The sequence below is a fragment of the Schistocerca serialis genome, chromosome 5 (assembly GCF_023864345.2).
Source record: "Schistocerca serialis cubense isolate TAMUIC-IGC-003099 chromosome 5, iqSchSeri2.2, whole genome shotgun sequence".
Lineage (NCBI taxonomy): Eukaryota > Metazoa > Arthropoda > Insecta > Orthoptera > Acrididae > Schistocerca > Schistocerca serialis.
The window spans coordinates 632369039-632383125 of record NC_064642.1 but is presented as its reverse complement, the minus strand read 5'-3'; the positions used below and the strand labels follow the sequence as shown (position 1 = coordinate 632383125).

General features: G+C 43.1%; 1 protein-coding gene across 2 annotated transcripts in view; it reads left to right on the top strand.

The window, feature by feature from the left end:
• LOC126482278 (peptidoglycan recognition protein 1-like) overlaps positions 1-13875 on the top strand; it is a 113986-nt gene extending 100111 nt beyond the window's left edge. For both annotated transcript variants that reach the window (XM_050106263.1, XM_050106264.1), the window contains exon 3: positions 13076-13875. In XM_050106263.1, the coding sequence (XP_049962220.1) occupies positions 13076-13653 (578 nt within the window). In that variant the 3' untranslated portion in view covers positions 13654-13875. The remainder of the gene's footprint in view (positions 1-13075) is intronic.
• Positions 13876-14087: the final 212 nt, after the last annotated feature.

The following is a 14087-nucleotide window of genomic DNA, read 5'->3' as shown; positions in this document are numbered from 1 at the left end:
CGGCAAATAAAATATTTTCAGCTGTAAAGATAATGTGTGCTACCATATTTGTTCGATGATGAATTGCTGTGTAAGGCACTGTGTTTTTGTGTTTATTTGACGTTCAAGTTTCAGTTGTTAAATCAATTTAAGTAAACTGAACAATGTTTGTACTGTTACATGTAACATTTGTGATGAAATTGGAACGAAATATCGAAAACTCAAATCTCGTTTTCTGTGTACATATGCTTTTCTCAGTGGCTGTATAACAGGCAAGAAAGAAGCTGCATTTGCAGTATGTTCAAAGTTCTTTCCCACAGCGACTGTATATTCTTACTTGCAGCTGTTTTTGCGACAACATGGACTTGCATTGTAGCATTGTACTTTTCCTTTCATAACCTAACGAATGGTATTAATACACTTCCGCCTTATGAGAGATAAAAACATCTCAGTATTTATCGTACAGAGAACTACTCATCTCTTTTCGTACTGTTATTTGCTGAAAACCTTGTTTCAGTATATTGAAACGTTTATGTGTAGTGACTTGTCACGCTGCACTCTGAATGGAGTGCAGAAATTTATCATGTGCGGCGTAACACCAACACCTACAATCCATTTACTCGTCACTGGAAAGTTACAGCTTTCCTACCACTATAAAAAAATTACTTTGGTACGTTAGCTTCAGTTGGTACGCTGCAATACATGAACTAAAATGCACAAAACGTGAAATAGCCAATGAGGTCATTCTTCTCTTCATATTCTTCAAATTACGTTCAATGAGTTATTTTACTCAATTTTTAAACATCGTAAAAACTCTAATAATGGATAGGTAGCCACTTCACTGCCTAGCACGAATGTTCAGCTATAATATATCTTTTTTTTTATGAAATCACTTGACAAACGTTGCATAACGAAAAGAAAAACCCCACGAAAATCCAAAAACAGTATTTTCTTAATTTTTGTGTGCAAATAGTTCAACGTTTTCCGAACAAACTATTTTCAGAAAAGGATGTAGCTTTGCCGCATTTATATAAAACTGAATGAAAATTCGCTTTCCGCTTCGGTTCTTTTGTATTGCAGAGCGAGAAAGGGTTTTCCACAATCAGTCCGCAACAATAATACCGCGTCTATGTGCCAGAGATTACGAATTGAGATAATGAGTCTGGTAATAAACCAGTGCGTATTAGACTTCACGATAAAATTATCGATAATGCCTTAGTAAACTCAGGGCTGTTTTTAGCATCAAAGACATTATCTAAGCAATAATTGCCACAAGTGATTGAGTGCATTGCTTAACTACTATCGCAGGATTGACTATGATAAATGTTGCCCCTAAACAAAACAGAGTGTGTCAAATCATGAATGTATTGTCCTAGGAGACATAAATGGGGGATATTTGTAAATATCTAATTAATTAAAATTTTTATAATGAAATGTGAATGTAGTGTGTGTCATGAACTATGAACTTCATGACAACTTACTATATAGTAATGTTTCGGAACATGCGCCTCATTTTTCTGATCCTGCAACAAAAGTGGACTTTCTCTTGCTGTGAAATAAAAGGATGATCTGAGTTCATAGTTATGATACCTAATTTCAGGACAAGCTGCCAATGGCTTATGGAGCGATTTTCATACAATACTACACCTAGCTATGACTAATGCGTCAAATACTAGTTTTTTGCAACTTTCAAAAGTTATCCTATCTTAGTTCTAGATACGATGTTATATGTAAGTAGTCTGCGCCTTTATGTACGAGTTACATAGTGATTACCGGCACCTTTGTTGACTGAACCTCTACTTGGTCTGTTGCAGCTGGGGCTAAACTTTTGCCACTGATACGGATAGTCAAGCGATTTCTGAGTATTCCAACGTAGATCCAGGAATTGTTTATCGCTTTGCATTGAGATTTGGTGCCCCCTTGAACTCGAAAGCACTTTCGCTGTATCGGAAATAACCGATATGTTTTTGCAGATATCTGGTAAGCCGTAGCTCCCCCCCCCTCCCCCCGCTTCCCTTAAAAGTCTCACTGGGAAGTAAATTTACGTCCTTCAATGAACTACTGAGAACAATCGATATTGAGTTAGGAGGTTCATAACAAATAAATGACGTAAAAAATTACATACTTTTCACCACAAAGGGTCACTCATATCGCCTCGAAACTGCAAATCAAATGTGTGTGTCTTTATCTCTGTAAAGAGAACTGGAGAAAAATCACACGTTTCACGTTCGTTACCAGAGCAACAATCCATAGCGATGTAGCTACGATGTGAAGTCACGGTGGTCGTGAAGGGAGATAAAATTTTGAGGTTATCACGTTGCTTTTATTTTCTTAAATATTGGATTGTTCGTAGAGTGTGGCGGAAACTGTCGTAGCGGCCAGCCAGTTCAGGCATACCGACTGCTGTTTGGGCATTGTTGGCCGGTGTTTGTCATTTTCGATAGGACCGCACGTGACTTGTGCCCGCCTGACCACGAGACTAAACTGATCAAAAAAAGTTTTGCACCACCTGCAGATCTGCAAACGTGTGGACTTGCATCGATGGGAACCGAACAGTAAGTAATGAGGGGGTGGCAATCCTTGTTTTGAACAGTATATTATTACGCAGGTGCAGTGGATAACTGTTAAGAACGTAAAGGGACAGCAAATCCAGTTTTTTACAGTCGAGATTTCTGCCTTAGGTCTACCGCTCCTCTCCAAAGCTGGCGCAGTGGCCCCTCATTCGCCTATACGACACAGCCGACCCTGAGGGCTCGATCAGTCACAAGTACTGATCGAAAGTGCTATGCAGAATTTGTTACATATGCATACAGAGACTGTACCCCATTAGGAGTCACAGACGGAAAAATGGGACGAAGGGAGAGGCGAAATGTATTAGACTGGCAGCGCAAAAGTAGAGTCCTCAAGGTCACGGCCACTGCCTGCCGCCAACAGGGGCTGCGGGCTGTGATTCGCCCGCCTCCCGGCTTTGTTGCCATGTAGGCAAGTTACCGTTAGCAGTGCGGTAGGTCAGGACAGCTGAAAGCTCTACATCTGCATCTACATCTACATGATTACTCTGCAATTCACACTTACGTGCCTGGCAGAGGGTTCATCGAACCATTTTCGTACTACTTCTCTACCATTGCACTCTCGAATGGCGCGTGGGAAAAAGTAACACCTAAATCTTTCCGTTCGAGCTCTGCTTTCTCTTATTTTATTATGATGATCATTTCTCCCTACCTAATTGGGTGTCAACAAAATATGTTCGCATTCGGAAGAGAAAGTTGGTGATTGAAATTTCGTAAATAGATCTCGCAGCAAAGAAAACCGCCTTTTTTTCAGTGACTGACACCCCAACTCGCGTACCATATCAGTGAAACTCCCACCCCTATTGCGCGATAACAGGAAACGAGCTGCCCTTCTTTGCACTTTTTCGATGTCCTCCGTCAATCCTACCTGGTAAGGATCCCACACCGCGCAGCAATATTCCAGCAGAGGATGGACAAGTGTAATGTAGGCTGTGTCTTTAGTGGGTTTGTCGCATCTTCTAAGTGTTCTGCCAACAAAGCGCAGTCTTTGTTTCGCCTTCCCCACAGTATTATCTATGTGGTCTTTCCAATTTAAGTTGCTCGTAATTGTAATTCCTAGGTATTTAGTCTAATTAACAGCCCATAGATTTGTGACATTTATCGTATACCCAAAATTTATCGGATTTCTTTTAGTACCCATGTGGATGACCTCGCACTTTTCTTTGTTTAGTGCCAATTGCCACTTTTCGCACCAAACACAAATTCTTTCTAGATCATTTTGTAATTGGAATTGACCGTCTGATGATTTTACTAGACGGTAAATTACAGCGTCATCTGTAAGCAATCTAAGGGGGCTGCTCAGATTGTCACCTAACTCATTTACGTAAACCAGGAACAGCAGAGGGCCCATGACACTACCTTGCGGAACGCCAGATGTCACTTCTGTTCTACTCGATGATTTACTGTGTATCACTACGAACTGTGACCTCTCTGAGAGGAAATCACGAATAATCACGAATCCAGTCACACAACTGAGACGATAGTCCATATGCACACAATTGGATTAATAGTCGCTTGTGGGAACGGTATCAAAAGCCTTATGTAAATCTAGGTGCATAGAATCGATCTGAGATCCCTTGCTGACAGCACACATTGCTTCTTGGGAATAAAGAGCTAGCTGTGTTGCACAAGAACGATATTTTCTGAATCCGCGTGGTTATGTATCAATAAGTCATTTTCTTCAAGGTGATTCATAATGTTCGAGTACAGTATATGCGCCGAAATCCTACTGCAAATTGAGATCAGTGATATGGGACTGTAGTTCAATGGGTTACTCCTATTTCCTTTCCTGAATACTGGTGTGACATGTGCTACTTTCCAGTCTTTAGGAACAGACCATGCGCCAAGTGAGCTGTTGTATATGATTGCTAAGAAAGCTGCTATTGCGTCTGCATACTCTGAAAGGAACCTGATTGGTATTCCATCTGGACCGGAAGACTTGCCTTTCTTACGTGATTTTAGTTATTTCGCAACATCTAAGATATCTTTTATGTCACTCATGCTAACAGCTGTTCTGGTTTCGAATTCTGGAATATTTACTTCGTCTATCTTTCGTGCTGAAGATTAGATGGGTAGATCACATAACTAATGAGGAAGTATTGAATAGGATTGGGGAGAAGAGAAGTTTGTGGCACAACTTGACCAGAAGAAGGGATCGGTTGGTAGGACATGTTCTGAGACATCAAGGGATCACCAATTTAGTATTGGAGGGCAGCGTGGAGGGTAAAAATCGTAGGGGGAGACCAAGAGATGAATACACTAAGCAGATTCAGAACAATGTAGGTTGCAGTAGGTACTGGGAGATGAAGAAGCTTGCACAGGATAGAGTAGCATGGAGAGCTGCATCAAACCAGTCTCAGGACTGAAGACCACAACAACAACAACATCTTTCGTGAAGGAATTACGGAAAACTGTATTTAGTAACTCAGTGTCACTGTGCTATATCAAGTGTTCACGACTGATCTCAGCGGCTTACTGTGTTTAGAAAGGTGCTGACGTGTGTGTGTTCGGTGGTGAACAACAATGCAGGAGCAACGGCCTGCTTGTAGTACTCCTCCCGTCGGTGTGCGTAAAGGGCGGAAAGACATTCGTAAACAATCGAAAATCATCATATCGAATGTACTCAAGTTTTTTACTGATCTGGCCAACAATGAAGAAGCGAGGAATAAATTTCGCGCAAATTCATAAACTTACTGCTAAAGTGTGTAGTGCCTCCAAGTCAACTGTAGGCCGTATTAGCAAATCTGTGTCATTGGCAAACTCTCCACACATGAATAAATGTTTCGATTCTCCAAGAAAGAGATACGAACGTGAACGGAAATCAATCGATTTTGACGATTTTAACAAAGAGCTCGTGCGTGGAACTGCACTTAAGACAGAAGAGAGTATCCAACGGCTAAGAAAATACAGGCTGACGTCCATGAAAAAATTAATTACTCGGGTCCAGAGTCCTCCGCTCTTCATCTTCTCCGCTCCCTTGGTTTCAGATTCAAGAAGTGTAATGACGGACGGTAATTCTTAATCGAACGCAGAGACATTGCAGCAGCAAGAGCGAAATTTTTGCGTACAATGCACTTCTTGCGTGCTGAAGACACCAGGCCTGTAGTGTACTCGCATGAAACTTGCGTTTCACAGAACCACACCAACAAGTATCTAAAGGAAACGGCAGTTTGAAAGTGCGTACTGGTAGAGGTGGCCAATTAATCATCGCCCACTCTGGTTCATTCAAAATGGTTCAAATGGCTCTGAGCACTATGGGATTTAACTTCTAAGGTCACCAGTCCCCTAGAACTTAGAACTACTTAAACCTAACTAACCTAAGGACATCACACACATCCATGCCCAAGGCAGGATTCGAACCTGCGACCGTAGCGTTCGCGCGGTTCCAGACTGTAGCGCCTAGAACCGCTCGGCCACGCCGGCAGGCACTAGTTCATTAAACACAGGCTTCATACAAGAGGCGAAATTTGTTTTTCGTGGTGGGAAAAGTTCTTGCCAACCCGATTACCGTTCAGGAACGAATGTAGAAGTTTTTAAGTATTGGTTTATTCGACTGTTGTTTGCGCTGGAAGAAGGGTCAGTTATCGTGATGGATAACGCCAGCTACCACTCCATTGAGATAGAAAAGCTGCCACGTTCAAATTGGCGCAAGGCAGATATTATGGAGTGGTTAAAGAAAAAGAATGTTTCATTTTCAGACGATGAAACGAAGGCTGAACTCCTGTCTAAGGAAGAAATTGTTGGTGCCAAAAAGAATTACGAATTAGATCAACTGGCAAACGAAATGGGACACCAAGTGGTACATCTACTACCGTATCACTGCCAGTATAATCCCATTGAATTGGTATGGGCCCATGTAAAGTGAGAAGTAGCGAAGAGAAATACTACTTTCAAACTTGCTGATGTCGAGAAGCTAACACACGAAGCTCTTGACAATGGCACTCAGCAGGACTGGGAGAGATGCGTAAAACACGCAGAAGCATTGCAAGAAACTGATTTCTTGAACCAGGGTTTAAAAGACACCGAAGTGGTATCTGTGATGATACACCTGGCTGAAAGAAGCGACAGTGAATCTGAAGACACAGAGCCAGAAGATGCAGTTTTGGTAGTGCCGTCTATGTAAAAAGCTGACTTGATTTAAATGTTTGTCAGTTCATTTCAGTTACAGAGGACATACTGCGAATGTTTTTCCCTTACAGTAGACGTCTGATAAATTTATCATAAGTGGTGGCAATTAGTTTACTCGACAGTAACTGTGAATTAAAGGAAGATTGTCAATTCTGCATTAATTAACAACAGTTTTCATAAAAACCTTTATCGAATGTCTTTACATTCGGATATAATCTTACTGCATTCGGTTTACTTGTACATTCGAAATTTAACTCCTTTTTTTCGTAGGAGGATGTACTGGCTATTTCGTAATAAGGGTAATGCAGTTCATAAAATGACAAAACGTTGTGGTGCTTCTGTATCGACTGTACATATAAACAGTGGCTGGGCGCTAATGACCATAGACGTTTTGCGCCCTAAAACCACAAACAAAAAAAAACAAAAAATATATAAACAGTGGAGTAACATCAGAACAGTCCCAGCACTTATAAGCTAGAATGTAGAATTTTATTACTTTGGTATGACAGGATAGTATCCGATGGCGAGAGAAATACGGGGTAATGTCCGTGACAAAACTGATTATTCTCGCCAGTCACTTCACTGCACTGTCTTCTCCGCCCACTTGGTTTTTAATTCAGAAACTGTAATGATGGACGAAATTTGTAACACAAGACAGGGACATTGCAGTAGTAAGAACGAGGTTTTTGTGTACCAAGCACGTATTGCGTGCTGAGAATAATAGGCTTACAGCAAATTTAGATAAAACTTGGGTTTCACAAAACCTTTCGAACAAATACACTCCTGGAAATGGAAAAAAGAACACATTGACACCGGTGTGTCAGACCCACCATACTTGCTCCGGACACTGCGAGAGGGCTGTACAAGCAATGATCACACGCACGGCACAGCGGACACACCAGGAACCGCGGTGTTGGCCGTCGAATGGCGCTAGCTGCGCAGCATTTGTGCACCGCCGCCGTCAGTGTCAGCCAGTTTTCCGTGGCATACGGAGCTCCATCGTAGTCTTTAACACTGGTAGCATGCCGCGACAGCGTGGACGTGAACCGTATGTGCAGTTGACGGACTTTGAGCGAGGGCGTATAGTGGGCATGCGGGAGGTCGGGTGGACGTACCGCCGAATTGCTCAACACGTGGGGCGTGAGGTCTCCACAGTACATCGATGTTGTCGCCAGTGGTCGGCGGAAGGTGCACGTGCCCGTCGACCTGGGACCGGACCGCAGCGACGCACGGATGCACGCCAAGACCGTAGGATCCTACGCAGTGCCGTAGGGGACCGCACCGCCACTTCCCAGCAAATTAGGGACACTGTTGCTCCTGGGGTATCGGCGAGGACCATTCGCAACCGTCTCCATGAAGCTGGGCTACGGTCCCGCACACCGTTAGGCCGTCTTCCGCTCACGCTCCAACATCATGCAGCCCGCCTCCAGTGGTGTCGCGACAGGCGTGAATGGAGGGACGAATGGAGACGTGTCGTCTTCAGCGATGAGAGTCGCTTCTGCCTTGGTGCCAAAGATGGTCGTATGCGTGTTTGGCGCCGTGCAGGTGAGCGCCACAATCAGGACTGCATACGATCGAGGCACACAGGGCCAACACCCGGCATCATGGTGTGGGGAGCGATCTCCTACACTGGCCGTACACCACTGGTGATCGTCGAAGGGACACTGAATAGTGCACGGTACATCCAAACCGTCATCGAACCCATCGTTCTACCATTCCTAGACCGGCAAGGGAACTTGCTGTTCCAACAGGACAATGCACGTCCGCATGTATCCCGTGCCACCCAACGTGCTCTGGAAGGTGTAAGTCAACTACCCTGGCCAGCAAGATCTCCGGATCTGTCCCCCATTGAGCATGTTTGGGACTGGATGAAGCGTCGTCTCACGCGGTCTGCACGTCCAGCACGAACACTGGTCCAACTGAGGCGCCAGGTGGAAATGGCATGGCAAGCCGTTCCACAGGACTACATCCAGCATCTCTACGATCGTCTCCATGGGAGAATAGCAGCGTGCATTGCTGCGAAAGGTGGATATACACTGTACTAGTGCCGACATTGTGCATGCTCTGTTACCTGTGTCTATGTGCCTGTGGTTCTGTCAGTGTGATCATGTGATGTATCTGACCCCAGGAATGTGTCAATAAAGTTTCCCCTTCCTGGGACAATGAATTCACGGTGTTCTTATTTCAATTTCCATGATTGTATTTTGCTCGACTTCGGTGAAAATGTTGGCTTCAAAATAACTACAGTTACTTTTGCGTAGCGTATATTGGCGTTTTGAGTGATGGATGCAATGACGAAGGATATGTATTAGCAGCCAGTAAAATATTTTCGGGAAGTAGGGAACATTCTCGGCCATATTAAAGAGAGCCGTCCGAAGAAAACTCTTGGCGACGGCCTACAACGACACGCGCGCTGCTGCGCACGGAATATCGCGGAAGTAATTTGTCTCTGTACATGACACGATACGTTAATAATGTCTGAAATGTTACCAAAAATTATTTGGGGTAGTTTTCTTAACAACTTTCTCGCGGGAAGTTTCGTTGCAGTCCTACATAATGAAAATTCATCAGCATTTTTCGCTACGCAGTCGGCACAACTTCACATCTCTTTTAATATTTTATTTTTTTATCTTAGAATACATTTATGTTTCCGAATTAAAAGACGCAGAATATGCGTCTGTAAGCTTTGAGGATGTTCAAATTTTTTTCACTCCAATTACGTTAATGATTGTTAGAATACTACCAGTGGTTGAAGTAAAAAATTATTTTCCTCCAAAATTTCTTGTAACGTAATTTATCATTTTTTTTTCCTAGCAGCTAGTGAGAATTTTCTTTTGGAAAGTACTCCATCATATTCTAGACTAAAAATAGAGTTGTCCAATATTTTTTTAATTTTTACAAACATTTGAAATTATCTCTATAAAAAAACTGGCAATGCTGTAAGACGGCTTGATGACCTTGAAGCCCTATTTTCGTGCCGACCACTTTGTGGGTGTTACATGATGCTGCCACCAAAAACACAAATCGCTGCCAACAAAAATCATGTTCCCATACTTCTTGACGGCAACATAGTTTATTTACTGGCTCTGCTACAGATCAAATAAAACGCCAAGTGTATTTGGAGGAGGAGACCAGAAACCGGTTCCCCCCCCCCCCCCCCCCCCCCAGAGTTTGAAGGGAGGGAGGGGGTGGGGAGCGACTGCCTATCCCACCGTCCACCCCGCCCTCCCCCAGTTGATGCGCCGTTGACCATGATGTTATCTAAGTGAAATCTTCCCATATCTCCTGGCCCCTTCCAAGAATACCTCCTCCTCTTGTGATTTTTGACCAAATATTCGCTATTATTAGCTGAAATTTATTGCAGAACTCAATTAATCCTTCTCCCCCTCGTTCCTAGTATCAAGCCGATATTTTTCCGTAATCCTTTCTTCTACTGCTTCCCCAAGAACCACATATCAGTCCACCATGACTATTAGTATTTTCATCTCCATCTGCGTAGCGCGGGATTCGCCGAGCGGACTAAGGGGCTGCAGTCATGGACTGTGCGGCTGGTCCCGGCAGAGGTTCGAGTCCTCCCTCAGGCATGGGTGTGTGTGTTTGTGCTTAGGATAATTTAGGGTAAGTATGTGGAAGCTTAGGAACTGATGACCTTAGCAGTTAAGTCCCATAAGATTTCACACACATTTGGACTTCCCTCTGCGTACTGAATTATCTGTTAAATACTCTCATATCCTTTCCTCACCTCTTCATCTTCGGCTTGCGATGTCGTCATGTATATTCGAACTTACATTGTCGTTGTTGGTTTGTTGTCTATTCTGATGAGAACAACACTACCACTGTACTGTTTACAGTAACTCACTCTCTGCCGTACCTTCCTATTCATAACGAATCCTACACCTGTCATACCATTTTCTGCCGCTCCTGATGTTACCCTGTACTCATCTGACCAGAAATCCTTGTCATCCTTCCACTTCACTTCACTGACCCCCACTAAATCTAGACTGAGCTGCATTTCCCTTTTCAGATATTCTAGCTTCTCTATCACGTTCAAACGTCTGACATCACATGCCCTGTCGCGTAGAAAGTTATTCTTTCGTTGGTTATTCAATCTTTTCTCGTGGTCACCTCCACCTTGGCAGTCGCCTACCTGAGATCCGAATGGGGGACTATTCGGGAATCTTTTGCCAGTGGAGAGATCATCATGACAATATTTCAATTACAGGCCAAATGTCCTGTCTTTAATACCCCAAGTTGCCATTGCCTTCTGGAGCCTCACCTCGTCGATCATTGCTGATTCTTCTGTCTTGTAGCCTTAATCGCTAATAATAACGGCTGCAGGTTTGAACAATATGAAAAATAGTAGCATTGTGTTATTTTATAAAATCGATTCCATTGTCGATAGCAAGATTAGAAAAATTATAAATGAAGATAGAAATATCGTTTGGATGAAAACTGAAGCATATCAATTTTGTATTAACTGTAAATTTGTTTTTAGATTGTTTCAGTTGACAATTGTGATTAATGATTTTTATAGTAGAAGACTGATATTATGTCATGGATTGATATAAGTAATACAAACATATTATCAGAAAAATAGTTTTTTGGCATCAAACATGTTCAGAAATATCTGAAGATGAGAACTATGTAATTTAAGTAAGAAAATTAAACGAAGTCATGCCAAAATTTGTACGGAAATGAACATTTCGGTTAACATGTGGTACTTCATTACACTACGGAACATTGATTTTACCGCCGTCCGGTGTGGCCGAGCGGTTCTAGGCGCTTCAGTCGCAGGTTCGAATCCTGTCTCGGGTATAGATGTGTGTGATGTCCATAGGTTAGTTAGGTTTAAGTTGTTCTGAGTTCTAGGGGACTGATGACCTCAGATATTAAGTCCCATAGTGCTCAGAGCCATTTGAACCATTGAGCCTTGATTTTACGCAGGCGTGCGCAACTTCGTCCGAAGCAAACCAGTAGCCACGAATGTCTTTTTTTCAGCGCTCCACAAATATGGAAATCGCATGGGGAGACATCGGGACTGTACGGAGTATGTGTAAAAGCTTCCCAGTCGAAACAACTTTGACAACATGTGGGCAGGTATTATTCTGCAACAGAATGGTGCCGTCCCTCAACATTCCTAGGTATTTGGACTTCATGGTGCACTTCAATTATTGTGAAGTGCCCACGTACGGCTGTGCATTAATTCTGGCGCCGTGTTGCAGGAAGTAAATGCGCAGCGGGCCCTTGCAGTCAAAGAAAAATGCATCGTGACTTTGCCAGAGGTGGCATGCCTGTTGTTTTCGATTGCACTGCAGAAGTTTCGCTGGGAAGCCCTTAGACAACATCCATACAGTACCGGTGTCTCCCTATGCGATGTCCATATTTTTAGAACCCTGAAGAAAGACATTCGTGACAGCCAATTTGCTTCAGACGAAGAGGTGGTCGCCTGGGTACAACTATGATTTCGTAGGCAATCACAAACATTTTTCCATGAAGGCATTGTCTTGTCTCACAGTGGGATAAATGTATTGACATTTATGGCGATTACTTTTGAAATAATAAACCGTTTGCTTACTTTTTTCGCATCTGTCTCGTTCTCATTTGACTGCAGCTTATACATTGTGGTTTCAAAAAGGACCTTACAAGTTTGGAATGATGTAGAAATTTATTGAGGAAACTAACAGAATCGGCAAACGTGTCATTTTGTAACAAACAACCTCAAGTTTCACATACATATGTCAAATGTCGCTTTGGTTCGATGTGACTACCATTTGTGATGCGACAAACAACCCACTGGTAATAAATTTCTTCCCACGCTCTTTGCAGCAAATCGGGAATAACTTGTGCAACAACCTGTCTCAACCAAGTTTTTGTGCCAAGTGTAAACTATAGGCCAGCTTGGAGGTTCTTTAGCATATTCGAAGCGAAATTTACTCTGAACAGGTGTTGCTGTGTTCGCTTCATGAAACCAAAACACACAGCGAGCACACTCTGCACTAGTGAAAGTAGCCATTTTATCTATGTACTACACTGGCGCTCATGGTGGCAGAAATGGACACTGATGCACTACTTGAATCAAAGTTGAGGTTATTTGCTACCAAATGACATATCTACCAGTTCTGTAAGGATCTAAATACATTTGTGTATCATTTCAGAGTTGCAAAGTCCTTTTTGACCCACCTTGTACTTTCTCTACTGCGTCACGCGCCCACAAGGCCGTCAGCAGACTTTCAGTCTCACGGCCGGCAGTGGTGGTAATGTTTTGGCTAATCGGAGTGATTGAAATAAAATTTAGAGTCCCATCACACAGCAGCTTACTCAGTTACTGATTTAGAGATACAACTTTTAGAAAAGACAGCCAGTTGTAATGCAAGAAAGAGGACTTTCTTCTGTTGCAGATGCAGAGTTTATTCTGCCGGATGGGCGACCAATTATACGCAGGTCGGAGTGGAGTTCCGTGCCGCCAGATTTTCGGAGAACGCTGAGACACCCCACGCCGTATGTGATCATCGGGCACACCGCGGATAAGGTTTGTAGGGGCAAAGACGAGTGCTTCGTCCTGTTGCGCATCTACCGCGATGAACACCGTGCAAAGTGGTTGCAGCCGGACATCTCGTACAACTTTCTCATAGACGTGGAGGGCAACGTCTATGAGGGCCGTGGCTGGGACTCCACCAATAACTACCAATCCTGGGCGAAGCGTTGCAACCTTGGTGTGACTCTGATGGGTGACTTTAGGACGGACAACGTCACGACAACGATGATGCAGACGCTACTACAGCTGCTGGACCTGGGACTGAGCTTGGGCAAACTGGACCCGAACTACCGGTTGGTGGCGCAAAGCCAGGTGCACGCTTCACTTAGCCCCGGAAATAACGTACTAAAAGTCATCGATACGTGGCCACATCGGTGTCTTTATGATTGCAACGTGGGTGTCCAGTGTATCTACGAAGATAACGACGAAATTGACGCGTAAACTTTCAGCAGATCTGGAGCGCATCGTTCTTAAACGATATTGTTAACCCTTTAGTTTTTTAGGCACTAGGCCATACGACGAACCAACGTCAGGCTGACTTCGCTACAAGAACCGTCATATGACGGACCAGTGGAAGTTGCCCTCACTGCAAGTGAAACAAATATTTTAGGCTATTCAGTGTTTATGAAGAGGCACTTATTAAATGTAACCCAGCCTGTCAAAGTCTCAGTTTTTTCCTTCTTTTAAAACTTCATTTTCTGACGATCTATTTTTTGGTCATATTTATATTAAAGTATCTTCTTGTGTTTCTAAACTGTCGATTAATAGTGAAATGAAATAGTATGACCTTAACAGAACGAAATTTACTAACACGTACACGCATTTGTCAATCAAAATTAATATTATATTGCATATTAAAAGTAATAATAAGTACC